Source organism: Triturus cristatus, chromosome 9 (assembly GCF_964204655.1).
Source record: "Triturus cristatus chromosome 9, aTriCri1.1, whole genome shotgun sequence".
Classification (NCBI taxonomy): Eukaryota; Metazoa; Chordata; class Amphibia; order Caudata; family Salamandridae; genus Triturus; species Triturus cristatus.
Window position 1 is genome coordinate 131947540 of NC_140592.1, and position 20913 is coordinate 131968452.

Consider the following 20913-nt stretch of genomic DNA (forward strand, 5'->3'; position numbering starts at 1 on the left):
GTACAGAACCATTACATAGCCTTCTTGAAATTGTTGATAGATCTATAGTGTGAGGGGTCCCCTTTTCACTTCTTACCTTTGGAAAAAAGTTGCATTTTTGTGTCCAAATCAATTGTGCGCTTCTGCCAGTAAGGAGGCTCACATGACTGTGGCCGTCTCTCCAGTGATGGGCTGTAGGTTCCTTCAAGAAATGGGGACAAAGGGGGGCTAGGTGAGGACAGGATGGGCCATCCTGCCAAGATGGTGAGGAGTAGCTGGACCCAGTCCCACTTATACTTTAAATGAAGGACAGGGGAACTTTACAGAACTTGTTTCAAGGGGCCCAGGGGTCGTCCCCCATACAAAGGCTGGCACTAGGAATAAAAGGTAGCAATCTTAGACCCCCTGTGGAAGACTCAGAAGAAGGATGGCCCTGTTGCTAGAACTGTCCTCCTGCCTGAGGAAGGAAGACTCAACCTGCTCCCTTGAATGTAGGACCATCAGAGTGACTCTAAGTGCTTGCTGGCTTACCTCCAGTGTGAGCTACAGTGACTCAACAAGCTTTGGAGACCTGCCTGGCATCTTCCCAGCTGACCAGTAACAATTTGATCTGACTGACAGCTGCTGTTGCCCTCCCGGTCCCGGACCCATTTTTTGGGGCTACAGTGGACTCCTCCTATTCAACTAACCCACCTAATCCTAAAAGCTGGGACTTCTCCTCAACCTCATCCTCTTGGGCTCATCTGAGCTCCAGAAAAACTACCATATCCAAAGCTATAAATCTACATCAGACGTGACGTCAACCAGCACCCCTTCTCAGTGCAAAAAATTGGCTTTTACCTCTTGGAGCTTTTTCCTGTCTTCGTTGACGGACACACTAAGACTACTTCGTCCAACGGCTCCATGGGGTGCCTTGACTCACTGAGACTCTACCATCTTGACATTTTTCTACGTCCCTGTTGGACTTGGCCCTTTTTTGCAGGGTTATCCTCAAACTTTTTGATTCTTCCACCTTTTTTTTCCTGACCTGTTGTTGTTGGTTTTAGGACTCTGGGCACTTTACATCTGCTAATCAGTGCTAAAGTGCATATGCTCTTTGTGTGAATTGTGAACATGATTGGTTCTCCCTGATTGGTATATTTTGATTTACTGGTCAGCCCTTAGTAATGTGCACTGGGTGTGCCGGGGCTGGTAAATCAAATACTACTATTGGGCCTGCAGCACTGATTGCGCTATCCACATGAGTGGCCCTGAAAAGATGTTGCAAGCCTGCCACTGCAGTGCCTGTGCGCAGTTTGCTAACTGCCACCTCGACTTGGCAAGTGCACCCACTTGGAAAATGGCGCCCTCCAACGAGGAATGAGCGGACTCAATAAGCACTCCTGGCATCTTTGTTGCCGCTTTTCGAATTTTCATCCACTTAAAAAAATAATCGATGTTATTCGGTTCTTCCAAATTCTTTTATTTTGTTTTTACATCTTTATTTTATGCTTCTCTTTTCAAAAATTTGATTCATATGATTCCTCTCATATGCATATCAATTGTGAGGTAAGTTATCTCATTACACCGATACCCCAATGCATTTCGGGCATCAGCCCTTCGTCAGGGAGATAGGTCCTGTCTTAATGCCGATATGCTATTCCTCTTTCCTCTTCTCAATAAACCTCATTACACAGATTAACTTTTCACTAGAAAAACTCATGAAAATAGGGTGTGCAACCGTAATATAGACATTCCTTTGCAAGTGTACCCACTTGCCAGGCCCTAACCTTCCCTTTTCTTACATATAGGACACACCTATGGTAGGCCAAGGTACTCCCCCCGTCAGGGTGCAGTGTATGTGAAAGGTAAACATGTACTCATGTGTGTAACATGTCATGATAGTGAACTACTACCAATTCTGTTTTTCACTATTGAAAGGCTATCTTGCCCCATAGGACGGAATGGGGAATGCTTTGTAACATTTTACAAGCATATCTTCCCATAGGTATAAGATGGGAAAATAAAGTTTAGGCTCTCTGAACTCAGAATTTAATAACACATCTTTTACAGAAGATGGTTTTTTAACTGTGTGGTTGAAAATGCCACTTTTAGAAAGTAGGCATTTTCTTGTTTAACAATTCTGTGTGCCTCTGACAGGGGCTGAGGAGGTGCATTCTCTCAGACAGCCACCGGGGGGTTGATGTGTGTCCTGCCTTTCTTGAATTAGTCAGGGCTGGGCTGAATAGACCTGGGCTGCATTCAAAGTAGGGGGAGGAGTTCTCACTAGCACCTGAATTGGCCCGGCCTGCATTTAAAGTGGTGGGAGGATATTTCCCTTGCACCTGAATAGGGCCTGACTGCCTTACACAAAGCTGTCTCCACCTCCTGCCGGGCAGCTGCACCAAAGAGGACAGAACTGGTTTGGACTGGGCTCAGAGACCCTTTGCAGAAAGAGAGCAAAGACATTTTGGGGTATAAATATTAGACATAAAACCCCTGAACTTTAGGATACTTCTGGAATCAAGAGGAACCTTTGCAAAGGAGAAGAGCTGGAAAACTGAGGAGAAGTACTGCCTTGCTGTGTGTCTGGGGTTGGCCTGCAGTTGCTGTTTCTGCCAAGGAAAGGAGAAGGACTTTGCTGTGTGATGTGTCCCCTGCTTGAGGAAAGTCTACAAGGGCTTGAGTAAAGCTTGCCTCCTGTTTTGAAGTCTCAGGAACACAAAGACTTCACCCCCAGCTCCCCTGAACTCCTTGACGGGAGTTATGACTTGCCAGGAGTGCCTGGGGCTGTGTGTGGCCTCTGGAGGTTGTTTCTGCTACTGGGAGCTGGAAAGCAACGCAACAACAAGAAAATCGATGCATCTCTCTTCTTGAGACAGTTTTTCCGATGCAAAGCCTTGGTGCTAGAAGAATCTCCCCGCACCATTGCTGCTGAAATTGACACAGTACCTGTCGCAGCTGCAAGAATCGACACATCGAGGGATTGCAACTGAAGAAATCAACGCAGCGCTGCTCAACGCCGCCGCATCGTTCGCCGACGCATCCCGGATTTCCACGCATCGTCCCTGTGCGGCAAGTTTTCCCCAACGCATCACCAGAGGATCGGAGTCATCTCAGAATCGATGCATCAGTTCCCCCTACAGACTGAACCCGAAGCACCGCATCACATCCACGAAGGTCTCAGGAATCAAAGCACCTCTGTTTTTCGACGAATCCCATCGCAGCGGCTGCTTGGCTTGGTGAATTTTGTCACAACCACAGGTACTTTACAAGAAATCATGCATCCATAGTTTTCTATGGACTCAGTTGCTAAAACCTTTTGAAAGTCATTTTTCTTAACACTTGTATGTTGGATTTTTGTCGTTTTGGTCTTGTTAAGTTTAAATAAAGATACTTTATTTTTTTTAACCGGTGTGGTGTCCATTTGTGGTGTTATCACTGTGTTACTGTGAGTGTTGGTACAAATACTTTACCCATTGCCTTTGGGATAAGCTTGTGCCAGGCTACCGAGGGGTTGAGCAGGGGTTATCTAAAGTGTGTATCCCCTTTACACTGACTAGAAGCAAGGGTCCCTATTTGGACAAAGGTACCTACCTCTGACAACTAGAGACCCCCATTTCTAACAGTCCCAAAATGTTTCTAAGTCTGTAACAAGACATTTCTGGTTTCTGTATGTGACTGCAGTCCATCATGGTCAGTCTTTATCTGTGACTTTGTCCACAATTGTTCAACCAGATACCCAGGGTTGGCACTTTGCTCTTTGTGGCCCTATTTTCCTTTAAAAACTATTCCCCAGTTCAACTGATTGGATTTAATTTGTTTTGCTGTAAAAAAATATTATTTTTTATTTATTTTTCTACATTGGGCTGTGATTTGTCTTGTGTTGTATTTTCACTTTTGAGTGTTGCATAAATACCCCTTACATTACTTCTAAAAAGCCTAACTGATTTTGTGTCAAGCAATTACACATTGAGCACAAGTTATGTATGGCTTTTTGTGGTTCGCCCTGGCAAAGACTGTGTTTAATAATTGAGAGGGGCTTCCAACCTTCTCAACTAATAGCCCATTTTCTTACACAATGGTTAACATAATTTTATGAGACACTGTCATGTTTTATGGTGGAACAAACCAGCAGCCTTTGCTTGTCTTTTTCAAGTGTGCATATGTTGGTGAATTGAAAACAGTGAGACAATTAGCCCTTTATCTTCCTTGTGATATATCTGACTTTCTAACAAATGACAGGATTCTCACAAGGCTAATTTTAGCTTCATTCACATTAATATCAGCTGTATATAGTGCTGTTATGCCTCCGTGCAAAATGCACTGGTAGCAATCTATCATGTTCTTTCAATATTTACACTTTATGATTTTTTATTTGAGTTTTAAGATCCTTTAAATGCCCATGGTAAGACTGTATAATGACAATGATATTGTATTAGTCAGTATTGTGTTCTCTGGTAGGTCCATATAATCCATGAAATTAGCATTACGCTGATATTGCACCTCAATTTCTGCTCCTTTGGACACATCCAGAACTAGTTGTCTAACTGTTCTCCTTCATTAAAGTATGAAAATGTATCCAAAGAGTGACAACAGATATAGCCAAGTCTCTAAACTACCTGTCTGACAAACAAAAGATGGCCTACCTCTTGGACATCATTGGCTACTAGGTGCTTGAGCTAGCTTATGCAAATGACTCAATGCCAAGACTGGGAGCTGCTTATACTGATACAAAGAGATTAAGTCAGGCTTAGAAAAAACCTAATATTGTTATATGATCAGTGTTCCCATCACCCCAGGTTGAACTGCAATGAATCATGACAAGGATGAAGAAGGCCGATTCATCTTTGTTAGGCTTTTAGCATGTATGCTGCATGATATAATTTATTAATGTTCATGGGCCATCATTTGTGAATTATAGAATGGAGAGGAAAAGGAAATGAACAGTTTTAAATAAGTAGATATAGAATGGGATAAGTAGTACATCTAAAAGATGCTAAGGGGGGGATAAAGGAGATGTCAATTTATAAGTAGATCCATGTTGAGGGTAGAGTCAAGACAGATAAAAAACAACATGACTGTTCGGAATTCAAATGATCAAGTACATATTTGAGTAGAAAAAATAGAGAGGATGACTGATGAGTTTAAAGATACTCATGTCCATAACAACACAGAAATGTAATACAGAAATAGCCCCGCTCCCTGCAACCTCTGGTTCCCATCAATGCACGGACCCCAGGGCTACCGAGGATCAGCACCAGGAGAGAAGCCAGGACTACACCACAATAAAGATACAATTCGCCCCCATGCACCTGCACCTGAGCAGGAGGCTGCAGACAGCGGCAGTGCTCAAATGGATCTTCTCCTTCCTTGCTCTAGCTCAGTGCTCCTCAGCGACTACTGGTAGCTGGCCCTATTTCACAGGCCCTGGCTCTACCTGGACAGGGTCATGTCTTCTTCTGGAGGTCGCAGGTCAAGATGGATTAGGAACTGGAGGCTTTGGTCTCATTTCAGAGACTACTTGCCCCTCACGTTGGTAAAAACTGTTGACTTGGACCCGAAGCACAACTACATTTTTGGATTCCATCCCCACGGCATACTGGTCGCTGGCGCCTTTGGCAACTTCTGCACTGAGGCCACTGGCTTCTCACAACTCTTCATTGGCCTAACGTCACACCTGCTGATGCTACCCTTCTGGTTCAAGGTGCCCTTCTTCAGGGACTAAATCATGGGTGGAGGATTGGTGTCTTCAGATAAATCAAGTACTGCTTATCTTCTGAGTCAGAAAGGTGGAGGGCAGGTGGCCATGGCTCCAGTGGGTTGAACCCCGGAGTCTCTCGATGCTCGCCCAGGGGCCCTGAGCCTCCAGATCCTCAGCCGGAAGGGCTTCATCAAGATGGCAATGGTGCATGGGGCACACCTCGTTCCAGTGTTCTCTTTTGGGGAGAATGAGCTCTTCAACCAGGTGGAGAACCCTCGTGGCTTGCTGATCAGGACAATACAGGAAGGGCTGCAGAAGAAGATGGGTGTGGCACTGCCACTCTTCCATGCCCATGGTGTCTTCCAGTCCAGCTTTGGTCTCCTGTCCTTCTGGCATCCCATCCATACTGTTGTTGGGGAGCCCATCATGGTGGACAATACTCCGAGAGCAAACATCTCAACCTGATCTAAGGACAGATTTTTCAACCTCAAATGGAGGATTAAGTGGCATTTACTACATCGCATGTCTTTCAAAGACTATTGGGGGAGAAGGGTTTACACAGGCAATCCCGTCAGCAGGTGAAGCCCTTCACAGATGCCTGCATTGCTGGGTGATTTTCTTACAGGGGAAAGGTATACTCCATGTTTCTGCCGATGCAGCCCGGGGTAGTACGGTTCACTTGATTCATGGCTGGGTTGGATGGTGAAATGTTGTGTTATATCATATGTTGGCAAATTAATGAGACTAAGTACTTTCTATTGCAAGAAGGTGGCCTCGGTGTTCTGTGAACGGAGAGGAGGCCTGTGTATGCTACCAATAAAGAAATACAGAAATAGGAGCCAACATCTAATGAAAAAGAAGAAAGCTTACGGATAAGAGAAACTGTTTTTATGAAATTTGAACTTGAAACTTAAAGAAAATTCAATATTATGTTAGAGTAATTCGAGATGAGTAAAGAAGAAAGGTCAAACAGATTGAAGTTTGAGAAAAAAACAAGGCGTTATGAGTGGAAGATAAAGAATCAATGATATAAGTGTTACAAGTACAAATTCAAGCTTCAGAAAATAGGGAAATTGGGATTTAAGTAAAGAAATAGACAAGTGTTTTATTACACAGTCTATTCTATATTTTTAGAGGACATTCCATGATGACATCCCTGGGCACATTTTCACCCACATCATAATATTTCTGTTTTTCCTCACTGCTGACCATGAAATGTCATCTTAAATACAATGTCCCTCACACTTAGGCTCTTTCTAATGTGAGAGAGGTGACACAGAAATATTCCACTTTGCAGACATGCCCCTTGTTGGTCTAGGTTGCTTTTTTTCTCAGTTGCTTAATTTCTCTCTATAATTGCAGCTACTTATGTTCCTTACTTTAGCTAATAGGGTTTTTGATTTAGAGAAGTGAAGATCCTTCTTAAGTAGTTACCACAATTCCTGTCAGGATCAACCACAAAAGACACTAAATTAACATGTGCTTAACACTCTGGTAGCTTGGCACAAAAGCAGTCAGGCATAGCTTAGAGGCAATGAGAAAAAAATGTATGCAGCACACAACCAGTAATAAAGTGAAAATACAACACAGGACAAATCCCACACCAATTTAGAAATATAGAGTCAAATATATTAAATAGTTTTAGACCAAAACAACAATAAATTAAATCAGTGGAACTGGAAATATGCAATTTGAAAGATGTAGGAATGCATAGTGTCTAAAATGCACAAAGTGCCACTCATGTGCGCCTGGGTATGCTAGGCAGGGGAAACTCACATGTTCAGACCTACCACACTGGCGGGAGGGTCACATGCAGGAGCTAGGTTTTTCCCACTAAAAGGTTACTTTCTTGAAGATTGACATGAAGATGGACTCTTTGTGGTGGAGGAGGCAGCAAGGAGAGCATTGTGGACAGTCATCGCTGTTGTGCACAGAGCAATTCTGATGTTGTGGATAGTCGTCACTGTAGCACAAAGATCCTGTGTGGCATCGCAGACCAGCGTTGTTGGAGCTTCTTGTTTGCTGTCACCGGGGACTGTAGATCAAAGTGCAGATCTCAGTTTGCCGGTCATCACTGCCAGTCATGGTAGCTCGGAGATTCACATTGGCAGTCGACTTGAGCAGCAGTATCTCGGCATGAACAGGCTTGTTTGTGGACCTGAAGAGGTCAAAACTTCAGGATTTCTCTCTTTCTTCACAGAAGTAGCTCAACTGATGCCAGACAAGAGTCCAGAACCTGGGGAGCCACGTCTTTGGGATCTGTAGCTCGCACCATCAGAGGCCAGCAGGGCTCAGGCAGGTCCAGAGGCAGGTCCAGTGCAGCAGGTCAGCTGAGAAGCTGCAGGGAGCTATCTATCTTGTTGTGTCCCAGTAGCTTAGTACAGGTAAGCCACCTGACCTTTGGAGTCACTCTGGTAGTCCTGGGATGAAGAAGCAAGGCAGCGCTCAATCATCAGTGTTGTCCTCTGGTGTACACGGCAGTCCTTCTGAGGGCCCTCCACAGGTCCAAGAGTGAACTGAAGATTTGGGTCTGCGCTTCCTATTTTAATACCTGGTGCCAACTTTGAAGTGGGAGAAACCTACAGACTCCCTTCCACATCTGATTGTGGAAATTATTTCCTTCCTTGATCTGGTTCCAATGGGTCTAGAGTGAAAAAAGTATGGTGTGAAGTTCTGTGCGAGTGTTTGGTGGCAGCCCCTTTGAAATGTAAGTATGGCAGGAAACAGCTATTCCCCTCCAATCCTGGCTGGAGGCCCATTCTGCCAACAGCTTCTCCCCTTCGTCTCACTGTCTTGAAGGAATACACAAAGGCTATCTGCCAACTACACCCAGTCATATGACCCAGTACACAGGCTGCATGCATTAAATGGTTAGGACAAACAAATGCCAACTTTCTAAAAGTGGCATTTCAGAATTGTGACTTCAAATCCAACATTATCATTAAAGAGGATTTTAAAAATTGCAAGTGTTTTGAGACCAAACATGACATTTCTACTTGTCAAATGATAGCACTTATTAAAAGTAATAAGGCAACCCAATGTTAACCTTGTGGGAGAGGTAGGCATCACAGTAGTGAAAAAAAGTGTAAAAATATTTTGCTACCAGAACAGGTAAAACTTAGCAGTGCATGCCTAGCTGTGTAAATACACTGTGTGGGTTGGGTAGGGCCTAACCTAGGGGTGACATATGTATTAAAGGAAAGGTTTAGGCTTGGCAAAGGATTTATTTTGCCTGGTCGAATTCACAGTTTAAAATTGTACACACGCTGCAATGTTTTAGGATAGGCTACTTCAGTGGGTGGCATGATAAGCGCTGCAGACTCACGAGCACCATTTGCAGGCCCTGGGTACATGTAGTACTACTTTACTATGGTCTTATGAGTAAATGAAATATGGCAATTGGGTGTAAGCCAATTTTAGTATGTTTTCAGGAGTGAGTACACATGCTTTGTCACTGGTTAGCAGTGGTACATTGCACAGTCCTAAAGCCAAATAAAACACATTTCAGCAACAGGAGGTGAGCAGGAATACGGTATTAGTGAAGACCACCATCAGACAAGTCAGATCTAACACTTACACTGTATTTTTTCCACATTATTAAATCCATCATTGTTGATGAAACTTACCTGTTACACTATTTTTAGTTGAGGCATTTATTACCGAAATTATATACTGCACTTGGAGTTCATTTGTGATTCATTTACTACATTCACAGACCCCCACTCACAGATTTTTCATACAATGCAGGGCAGCAACTACATTTGCCACACTGTGTTGTGCAATGAAAAAACAGGGCAGTGTCATATCTACTAAAATTGGCCTTCCGCCGCCGTCAGCCCCTTTGCTGGCAATACTAACATGACTGGTTTGCGTGATTCGCAGCCTCGCATTATGGTGCAGGGTGAGTGTGCTGTGTGTGGAATAGGGGTTGTATTGAAAGCATAGCCTTCTAGAGCTCATTCCAATGCATTGACAAATCCAGAAGGACCCCACATATTAGATGTGTGCTGTGCACTGTATAACACATGCAATGCTTGCGTTTTTGAGAAATTAACACATTTAGTTTCGTTTGTGCCAACTTCATGTGAGCATTAGTTTTTGATGTAAAGCCTGATCTGAATATTTTGGGAAAAGCCTGCTTTGCATCAAAACTGTGATTCTTTGCACTGACCCTCTGAGTAAACCCAGCTTGATGCAAAGCAGCACAACGTAATTTTTGCACAGAGAAAAGGGCACCTACCCACACAGAGCAAAGCACCTTTTGTGCTGGATGGTAACTGCCTCGCGTACCTTAGTGGTGCTTTGGGTCGCTTTGCAATAACGCAAAGTCTTCGTAAATCTGGGCACAGTGCACAATCGTATTATACTACATGGTAAGGATATTACAGGTCACCTTGGGGTTCCATAATATTATAAAGAAACTCTATCTTCCTCCTTCCTCTATAAGGTGGTGGAACTCCTCTGTGACTTGTAATATCTTCATAATGTACAGCAGGGGGTTCTTTATCCCATATATGTTTTTGATCGTTTCCATTAGTGTTGTTTGTGTAAATTACTGCTTTTGAGAATGTGGTTAATGCATGTTCTTTCCGAAGAGACGGGGATGTTTAATAGCTGCAGACCTTCGAGTATACACAATTCAAGATCAATTCAAGATCAATTTACATAACGTTTGGAATGCCAACTTAGGCATTCCAAACGCTATGTAAATTGATCTACACGAATTGCATATTAAAAATATATTTGGCAACTGCTATATATAGCTTGCTGTAAATAGCTTACTCTAATGTTGTCATATGCATTTTCTAATGAACACTCTTCATCCAATTTATAGATTTATAAATCTATCTAATTATTTAACTTTTTAGGTTAGAATCTATCTTCCCATCGAAGCCACCGGATTGTTACCAGCAGAGAAGAGTGTTCTTTGTCCATCAGGAACTAAAGATAATGTTGGTGTGGACTTCGGTGATGCTGCTTCTGCACGCTGGCTATCTCAGAGGTAAAAAATTCAATTATTTCCACCCACAGCCTGTCAAAAGAGACAGCTCAACAAGGGAGCATAAGAAATATTACTAGCAAGGAAACATGCCGTATTATCAACCTGCCTGTTGTGCTGTTAGAGTCATTCCGCGGAAACATCCAGAGATGCTGCCAAGCTGTTTTAGACCAAGAATCACCAGCGCACAGCTAACAATGACTGAACAGAGAGCAGAGCGTAACATTAATGAATGGGCAGCATACGTTCAAGTGCACAACCAGAAGTAGGCTGCATTTACCATTCAAAAACAAAATAAAAGGACAATTAAATTAGAATGGAGAGTGCTTATCATATCATGGAATCCACCTTCACACTCCGGGTAAAATGCGGCATCATTTTTTCAGCAATCATGTTCAAATTTCTGTCTGTTTAGTGTATCTTCCATATAGCCAAGAATGTCCCTATATATATATATATAGGGTGTATAGGCATTTGCAGTATCAGTTAGATGAACTAGTGTAACAAATATTGAGTCCTAACATAATGTGGACCTGGTGCCATATTACCAATGTGCCCCAGGTGCGGAACGGGCGTTTGTGTCTGCTTTGTGCCCCCCAGGGGCACTTTGGTATCACAGAGGGGGCCGCAGACACTTGTGCGTCCCCTTCAGCAATACCAATAGCGCTGATGCACATAAAGCGCCAGTGCTATCATCAGAGGGTGTTTCCTAATTTGCATGTGGGCATGAGGGAATCCCATTGTCCACAAGAACACCATCCGCATCACGACCAACTCCGAAGACACCCTCACAGCCGCCGAACACCTGCACTTCCAGATCCACACTGACCCCAAGACCACCCTCAGAGGCACCCTCATCTACAGACCCCCAGGACCTCGCACACAATTCAGCGAAGACATCGCCGACTTCATCAGCCCTCACGCCCTCCCCTCTGCTGACTACATCCTCCTCGGGGACCTCAACTTCCACCTGGAGAACAACAACGACCGCAACACCACCACCCTGCTGGACAACCTCGCCAACCTCGGACTCAAGCAACTGGTGACCACCCCCACCCACTACGCCAGCCACACGCTCGACCCCGTCTTCTCCTCCAGCAAGGACATCACCTTCAGCCACGCCACCGGACTCCACTGGACAGACCACAGCTGCGTCCACTTCAGCTTCAGAAGGACCACGACTCACCACCACCCGCAACTGGTCCCCCGCAGAAGCTGGAACAAGATCACTGCCGACCAGCTCACCACATCCCTGAGCCAGAACCCCCCCACCAGATCAGCGAACCCCAACCAAGCCGCCAACAACCTCACAAAATGGATCAGCAACTGCGCAGACGACCTCGCTCCACTGAAGACCCCCCCACCAGACCCGGCACCAAGAAAGCATCTTGGTTTACCGACGAACTCAAGAGCTCCAAGAAGAACTGCCGGGCCCTCGAGAAAGCCTTGCGCAGAGACCCAACTACAGACAACATGACCACCCTCAAGCTCGCCACTCGAAGACATCACCAGCTGATCCACGCCACCAAGAAATCCGCATTCAAGGAACGACTGGACAACAACGCCCGCAACAGCAAGGAACTCTTCAACATCGTCAAAGAGCTCTCGAACCCCAGCGCCGGAAACAACGACATCACGCCCTCGCAAGACCTCTGCAACTCGCTCGCCTCGTTCTTCCACAGCAAGATCGCAGACATTCACAACAGTTTCAGCACACAGCCAACGCACCCTACGACCGGAACAACGCCCCCCACCACCACCTTCCGTGCCTGGACCCCAGTCAACACCGAAGACACCATCCGCACGATGAACTCCATCCACTCAGGATCTCCAACCGACCCCTGCCCTCACCACGTCTTCAACAAGGCTGACTCCGTCATCGCACCCCACCTGCGGGACATCATCAACGCCTCCTTCGACACCGCCACCTTCCCAGAGAGCTGGAAGCACGCCAAACTCAGCGCCCTACTGAAGAAACCATCAGCGGACCCCACCGACCTCAAAAACTACCGCCCCATCTCGCTCCTTCCTTTTCCGGCCAAAGTCATCGAGAAAACCGTCAACAGACAACTGGCCGCCTTCCTCGAGAAGAACGGATCCCTCGACCACTCGCAGTCCGGCTTCCGGGCCAACCACAGCACCGAGACCGCCCTCATCACAGCCACCGACGACACCCGAGCTTTGCTCGACAACGGGGAAACAACGGCCCTCATCCTCCTGGACCTCTCCGCGGCGTTCGACACGGTCTGCCACCGCACCCTAGTGCAGCGCCTCAACAACATCGGTATCCAGGAGAAGGCACTGGAATGGATCATCTCCTTCCTCGCCGGAAGAACACAGAGAGTCCGCCTACCCCCGTTCAGATCCGAGGCCACCGAAGTCATCTGCGGCGTACCACAAGGATCATCACTCAGCCCCACCCTCTTCAACGTCTACATGAGCCCCCTCGCAGCCATCGCACGCCAACACAACCTCAACATCATCTCCTACGCTGACGACACCCAGCTGATCCTCTCCCTCACCAACGACCCCGCCACCGCCAGAACCAACCTACACGAAGGGATGAAAGACGTAGCCGAGTGGATGGCGAACAGCCGCCTGAAACTGAACTCAGATAAGACGGAAGTCCTCATCCTGGGATCATCACCCTCCACCTGGGAGGACTCCTGGTGGCCCCCTGCCCTTGGCAGCGCACCCAAACCAACAGACCACGCACGCAACCTGGGCTTCGTCCTGGACTCCTCCCTCTCCATGACCAGACAAGTCAACGCCGTCTCCGCATCATGCTTCAACATCCTACGCATGCTACGTAAGATCTTCCGGTGGATCCCCACCGAAACCAGGAAGACGGTCACCCAGGCCCTCATCACCAGCCGACTGGACTACGGCAACTCCCTCTACGCCGGAACCACAGCCAAACTCCAGAAACGACTCCAGCGCATCCAGAACGCCTCAGCACGCCTCATCCTGGACATTCCCCGACACAGCCACATCTCCGTACACTTGAGAAACCTGCACTGGCTCCCCGTCAGCAAGAGAATCACGTTCCGACTCCTCACCCACGCACACAAAGCTCTCCACAACCAAGGCCCAAGATACCTCAACGACCGCTTGACCTTCTACACTCCCACCCGCCAGCTTCGATCAACCAGCCACGCCCTCGCCGCCGTCCCCCGCATCCGAAGAGCCACAACAGGAAGAAGATCCTTCTCCTACCTGGCTGCCAAGACATGGAACTCCCTCCCCATCCACCTCCGCCTGACCCAAGACCACCTCTCCTTCAGGAAGCAACTCAAGACCTGGCTGTTCGAGCAGTAGCGGACCCCCCTCCCCCAAGCGCCTTGAGACCCTCCGGGTGAGTAGCGAGCTATACAAATGCTTGATTGATTGATTGCCTCTATGCCCGAGCCGTATTCCAGACACAGGCGCAGATGCATAGAAGCTGTCAGGATTCTCACTGACAGTGCACCACCTAAAAAGTTGCACATTGTTAGTGCGCCCCCTGATGCAGCTCTCTGGAGGGGACTAGAGAGGTCCCATTGACCCCCCAGACATCCCCTTGCAACGAGATCTCTAATCCCCTTTAAATGTGCAGGCAGGCTGCCTCCTGCACTGTGAAACACGGAGCGGCTTCGAAGTAACCTCTCCAGTTTTCAGGTAAATGCACTGTATGTATATTACGGTCCCGGGCATTTCGCTAGCTCTCAGTGTGTCAATCACAAGCCACGCCTTGTGTAAATTGCCCATGCCAGCCTGTGGCCAAACAGCACTTGTGTGCACAAAGAGGTCTCATATATTTATTTGGTTCAAAAACAACCAAGAGCCCTGAAGAATAGTTACTTGTCTTACATGTACCAGGAATACTGGTGTCCTTTGTTTGTATTCATCAACAAACGAGCCCATTGCTGCTGTTTGCCTGTTGATAAATTTCTAGGTTCTCAAGAGGTGCCTTTGAAAAGGAAACAAGGGGGGTCGGGGGGGTAAAGAATAAAAACACTCACCCTACATATGGATGTGGAATTCTGTGAAAATAAAAATTTACTAAAGGTGATGATGATGGAATGAGAGGAAAGCCAAGTGAACTTGAAACAATGTTGCACTGATACCAGCTCTAAAAGTAATACTTGAGTAGTTGTGGTAGAAAAGCCAAAAGTTTTATCTGAAATTTATAGTTAATTATGGTTCAAAAACATGTTCTGAAGCCTGATTTCCAAGTAGCACCGCCGCATCGGTGGTTTTTCTTTCTCAGGAGACGTTGTAGTAGCCGATGAGTGTCAGTCAACCCAGAGATGGTGAGAATGTAGAATATTATTCATCTTGTGAAGGTTGCCCTCTATGCTAATGGTCAAAAGAGAACAAGGAAGATCTAAAGCACATTTTTAGGTCTCGCCTAACGTTGCAGCGCAAATGTCATGCCATCGCTTTGCGAGGCATGCAGTATATACTGTAGTGTGGAAGCTTCGTGGAAGCTCCGCCTACCCTCTGCCCATTGGCTTTTGTCTTAAATGCTGCCTTCCGATTGGTTTGAGGATTGTTAGTCCCTCCTCATTCATCATTTGTATCCTTCCACGGCTATTGGCCCCTTTACTCCTGACACTATTTTCTTCCCTGTCTCCCCACCCCACCGCCCCCTCCCTCAGTCTGTGACTTCTCACCCTCCCCCACCCCTCACTCCCGGTCGTGTTTTCTTGCCTGCCGACACTCCCGTTTTCATCTTTATTATTGCTACCTTGAAATATGCGAGTTCAAGATGCGTGCTGTACAAAAACTTCTCACGTTTAATTAACTAGATTTTAATGTTACTCTAATATAATAAGACTCTAGCCAACATTCGGGGTATGCATGGCAACTGACACCTCTTAGTTCACAAATGGCATTGTTGTCTGGCGGTAGGAGCGGCAGTGTTTTAACTCATGCTTAAAACGAGAACTTTTAATAACTTCCTCTCAATTCAGTGCTATAATCTTGTGTACTGAGGTGACGCACTAAAGAAATGCACTTTTTTTAATTCTGAAGAGACATTATCGCACATTTACATCATGTTTACTGTATGATTAACATGGCGATCATTTTCACGGCTCGCCCACTGGCTCGTACTTGCTTGGCTCGTCCCCGGCTGGCTCTACCTGTTAATTAATACATTGGCTCGCGCACCTCTAACAAAGAGAGATGAATGGATAGATGACAGTGAGCACAGGTAGATGGTAGAGAAATAGACTGGTGCAGGCAAACAGACAAAGTCAGTCTCCATTGCCTCACGTCAGTGTCATCACTTTCAGTAACCTGGAAATCTGCCGGCAACTCCCTCATGCCCCAACCTCATCCCCCTGACTTATTCTTAGCACAAGTGGCGGATTCTGAGCTGTGCCCTGCTGGTGCAGAGGAGCACTGCAGAGTCTGTAGAAGCGCTGGAAACCCTATCCTCTCCGGGCAGGCACCTAAGCCTTCCAGGTGCCTTCACACTCAGGATAAATGAATACATTGTGTTCTGTGCTTTAGTCGCCCCTCTGTGAGCACTGTCTGGTAGATGAAGCTCTGTGTTAATAAACACATTCAGAGAGGTGGTTGTGTACAAACAAACAACAGCCACAATACCGTACATTTTGAACATGTAGTTAAATACCTGCTCATCGAGTACCTCATTGGCCGATCATTCCATGGCACTACCAAAATTACATTTGGACACATTTGCTCAACTGTAAAACACTCCCTTCTATGGGTCATTTAACAACTCGGGGCTTTGGGGTTAGGTAACCTACTTTGGATGCTGTGTAAAAGAGTAAATACAAAAATGAATGCAATGAAACTAAGCAACCAGTACTGTCTAAAACACTGTGAAATCTGACACGCATTCTGTCATTTTGTTTAGATAATGTCGATTTTCTCATAGATGCGAGTAAAGTACTCTTAATATCTTAATGAAATCTGCACACTTTTAACTAATAGCACCGGGCGACCTTTGACAACTAGGCAATGAATACATTTTCATGTACCCCCGAAGCCCCCCTGCCCTCCGCCCCCTTGGTAAACTTCATTGCCTCCCAGTGTTTCGAAGATAACCAAGACGCAGGAGAGTGAGTCAAATAGTCTAGAAAATGAAAGAGAAGCCGGGATTCAGATTCACATGCTCCGATCCCGATCGCGTTGGTTAGTCTAGAAGCACTACTTTTATTAATGAGTTTTGCATTAGTAAAGCACCACGGTGTGCATGTGTGGCAACACTTCACCCATGACGTACGTGTCAAGCAATTGTTGACACAATCCACACTTTGCGTCTTTTTCAATATATTTATTATGAACTGCAGGACCTTTCCAAGGGATTTTGCACACTACATACATTCACTCCAAAAATAAAACGTGTAGGTAAAAAACATTGCCATTTACAATGTCAATAGCTCTAACTCACAAATGTGAGACCTCTTTGCATTGCAAATGCTTGTTTTCCTTAGCTAATATAGCAAGGATAAATAATCTGCTATTGAGGGATTGGGGTGCTTTTTAAGGGGTATCAGGTTGGGCAGGGGTGCTTCTTAAAGATTATCAAGTTTCCCCAGCCGGATGTGGCACAGTAAAAGGCAATGTTGAGGTTTGTGTACTCTTTTAGGTTTTGTAGATGAGGTCCTAGCAGAAGAAACCAGGGGCTGCAATACAACCCATTGCTGATTGATGCCATGGGGAGTCCTTTGTCATAACTTGGTGCAAAAACCATTTCCCTCTGCTTTCTGCTTTCTGAAAGCAGATTTGTGGAATTGGTCATATTAGTGCATATTTGTTGTGTTGATTTTTGTTGTACTTTTTAGAATGCTTTGTTTTTGTGCTGCATTACAGCAACGTAATGGTCTGTTTTGTGCCATCTTATGTTTTAATTGTACTGTTATGATGATTTGAGTATGCTATTGTGCTGTTTACTTTAGATACGACAAGACATGCTGCTACATTTCCAGCCCAAAAAGACATGCTTCTTTAACGTTCCTGTGACAAGCAACCATCTACCACTATCTAAGGTAGTAAACGAGCACAGCTCCAACTCTTCTACTATGTAAGGCACCAGTCAACCGAAATCTGTGATGGAGACCATGGACCATATCACAAAGTGAGCACTGGTTGCGCAAAGTTAGGACTCAGTCTCTGCCAGAGATTTAGTCTGACCGGTGTCTTGAGTAGTTGAAGAGATGATGCAGTGCTATTTAACCTCCTTAAGCAGTGAACAGCACATGAACATTCAGGGCATATGCTGCTTTTAACTGCTTTTAGCTTGAAATATAGCAGCATGTGTTGCTATCTCTAAAGTGAACAACAGAGCTTTATACAATAACATACACAAAGTACCATAACAAAATAAATATAGGATAATAGGGAGCATGACAACAAAACAGCCAAAACAAAGCACAACACAAAAACTGCAGAACAGCACAATAAAATCACACTGCAGTAATACAGCACAAAAACACAGCAGCACTAAAAACAACAGAGCACATGACTACAACAACAAAATATGACAGAACCAATATGCAAAAACGTCCGTGTCACCCATCATCACTTCCAGAACCCAATTTTCATAGTATGGTGGTAAAAGATGTTTGGACAAGCTTCATCCCAATGTATCACCTAAGACATAATATGACGCCTGTCAAACATGCTTTGAAAGGTTTAAAATTAGCACTAGCAATTCTCACTTCACATGATGGGACCCCAGGACTAAGTTAGCACTTTCGGTTTTCAGTTTAGTTTGATATAACCACTGAACTCTCGTTGTCAATAAGTTAACAGAACAAATAATAAATAATGCTGTCCTACTCAAGCACGTACATATAACACTGCATGAGCGGTTACCCGGTACAGACAGAGAGAAAGACTGTTGATAAGGTCTTTCTGCTTTACATCCCTGTTAAGATCCATGATGCTCTCACATATACAAACATGCATGCTCACACAACACCAACACACACACACACACTCACAAATGTATGTAAGCATTTGAATATACAAAGACATACATACACAGAAATGCATTCATGCACACACCCCTAGGCACACACACACCGTCATCAGCACAGCTAGCATGCTTCATTTACAATGTCACAATGCAATCATCTAGGGCTTGGCCTCCCATTTGTGATGGGGATGATTTATGGGTTTGTTGATTCGGGGCATGGGGAGATGGTTATGTGAAATGCTTGTTTAATTGGATCATCATTCACATCTTCGGACAGATCCTCTGATCAGATGGCTGTTGTGTTATGTTGTACTGTCTCATTTAGTGCACACAATTGATTAAGTAAAGAGCATCCGTGCTCCCACATAATAATCAAAGGGCAGACATGTATGATGTGCAGAATCCTTTAATTACTTAGTCGTGCATAGTTCTGTCTCATAGTATACATTTTCACTTACGTTGTGAGCATGATTTATATTTACATTTACCAGATATTCATACAAACCTGATGATGTTTACGATATCCTGTGACGTGAGTAGGGGTATTGATAACCACATTAGGTAATTTACTTGGCGTGTCTTTATAATGATCCAAAGAAAGGGCTCTGCTAATGATTCCAGAATTGTTATGAAGATTATCATCTCTGGATGTATGCACTGACCCACTAGTGTCCATTAATCAATCAATCAATCAATCAATCAATCAAACAGGGCATTTGTAAAGCGCACTACATACCCGCGAGGGTCTCACGGCGCTGGGAGGGGGGGTCGGGGGGGGGGGGAGCTGCTACTGTTCGAAGAGCCAGGTCTTTATTTATTGCCTGTACATAAGAACAGTTGCAGCAGTCGGAGGCATCAGGCTTAGAGTAACTGAACGCTTGATTATAATTGGGACCTGTTTTTCAGGACCAATAAGTCATTTATCTCAACCTTACATAGCTTATTGATCATGTCACTGGGCAGCCCCTTGGTGTCTGCTGCCTTGAGTCTCTGTCACTGATCCTACTGCTAATAGTGCATGAAAGACCATGGACCACCATGCTTGCCTTCTTCTGTGTCTTTTTTTATTTTTTACATTTTATATATCAGCTTGCAATTCACAATATACAGAGTTCCAGAAAACGAACCCAGCGTTCATACAATGTCAATATACAGCGCAAGCAATTTTCAAAATACAAGCAAAAAACACCGCCCTACCCCCCTCCCAACTTCTCCCACAGGGCAATTGCTGTTTGACAGACATGTTTACAACTTTCATAGTGCAGTTTTGGCAACACTTTCAGATAGCCTCTAGTACATTTTGTTTTTTCCACGTACACATGTAGTCATTGTGCTTGATGCAAGTCCGGTTTCACAAGTAGATACATGGAGAGCTGCGCCCAAACTTCTTTAGGCCTAGAGGCCTCAGGCAGCTCCTCTGCATAGACCCCCATTTGCTATTCACAATATACTAAGGGGCATGTTTACAAGCCCCTTGCGCCTCTTTTGCGTCAATTTTCCCATGTTAAAAGTGACGCAATAGTGGCGCAAGGGGCTTGTAAATCTGCCCCTAAGTCTCGAACCCATTTCTGAATAGAGGGACCAGCTCTTGCGCCCCAATATAGTGCGACTGCACGCTTAGCAAACCGGGTTGATATTGCCACGATGCGCCTATTACAGGGTTTAAGCTTTTTTACCAGCAGACATACTTCAGGAGTGCATGCGACTCTCTCAAGGACAACCTCAGTGAGCACCTCTGCAACACGCCTCCAGAAAGCATATATTATGGCACGGCCCCATGCGAGATGTATGGAATCTGCGGCATCCTGCCCACAGCGTAAACATCTCGCACTATTTCTCAACCCAAATTTCTGTAACTGACTTGGTGTATAGTACAATTGGTGTAGATATTTGAAATTGATAATGCGGAGATTGTAGTTCACTGAGCAAAGGGGATTCAAGCAGCTCATTTTCTCTCAAAGAGGCATTATATAACCTTGTAATCGGACCCTTTCTTTCCTCCACCACAAGCGCAGCTTGTAGAGCCTTCAGTGTTTTCGGCTCTGTGGGAAAGTTAGGGTAAATACACCTAATCGCCTGACGCACCCTTACAAATGTAAAGCCAAGCATTACACTATAGCCTTGTCCTGCTTGAAATTCCTCAAGTGGTTTGAACACCCCACTCCGATACAAATCTCCAAGCTTTGTGAGTCCAGCCGCCCGCAATCCTCGCACGGCTGCTTGCTCCTGGGCCGTAGAGATATCAGGGTGTGCAGCGATCGGTAGTGCTGGGGCGTACATATTCTCCAACCGAGCATGCTTAGCAAGAGCCTTCCA

At 45.4% G+C, this 20913-nt stretch overlaps 1 protein-coding gene and 1 pseudogene across 1 annotated transcript in view; both read left to right on the forward strand.

Annotated features, from left to right (window-relative positions):
* Positions 1–20913, forward strand: part of LOC146797512 (contactin-3-like) — an 869316-nt gene that overhangs the window by 219156 nt on the left and 629247 nt on the right. The window contains exon 2 of the mRNA XM_085624528.1: positions 10531–10664. Coding sequence (XP_085480654.1) covers positions 10613–10664 — 52 coding nt within the window. The 5' untranslated portion in view covers positions 10531–10612. The remainder of the gene's footprint in view (positions 1–10530; positions 10665–20913) is intronic.
* LOC146797513 (2-acylglycerol O-acyltransferase 2-B pseudogene) lies at positions 5253–6127 on the forward strand (annotated as a pseudogene).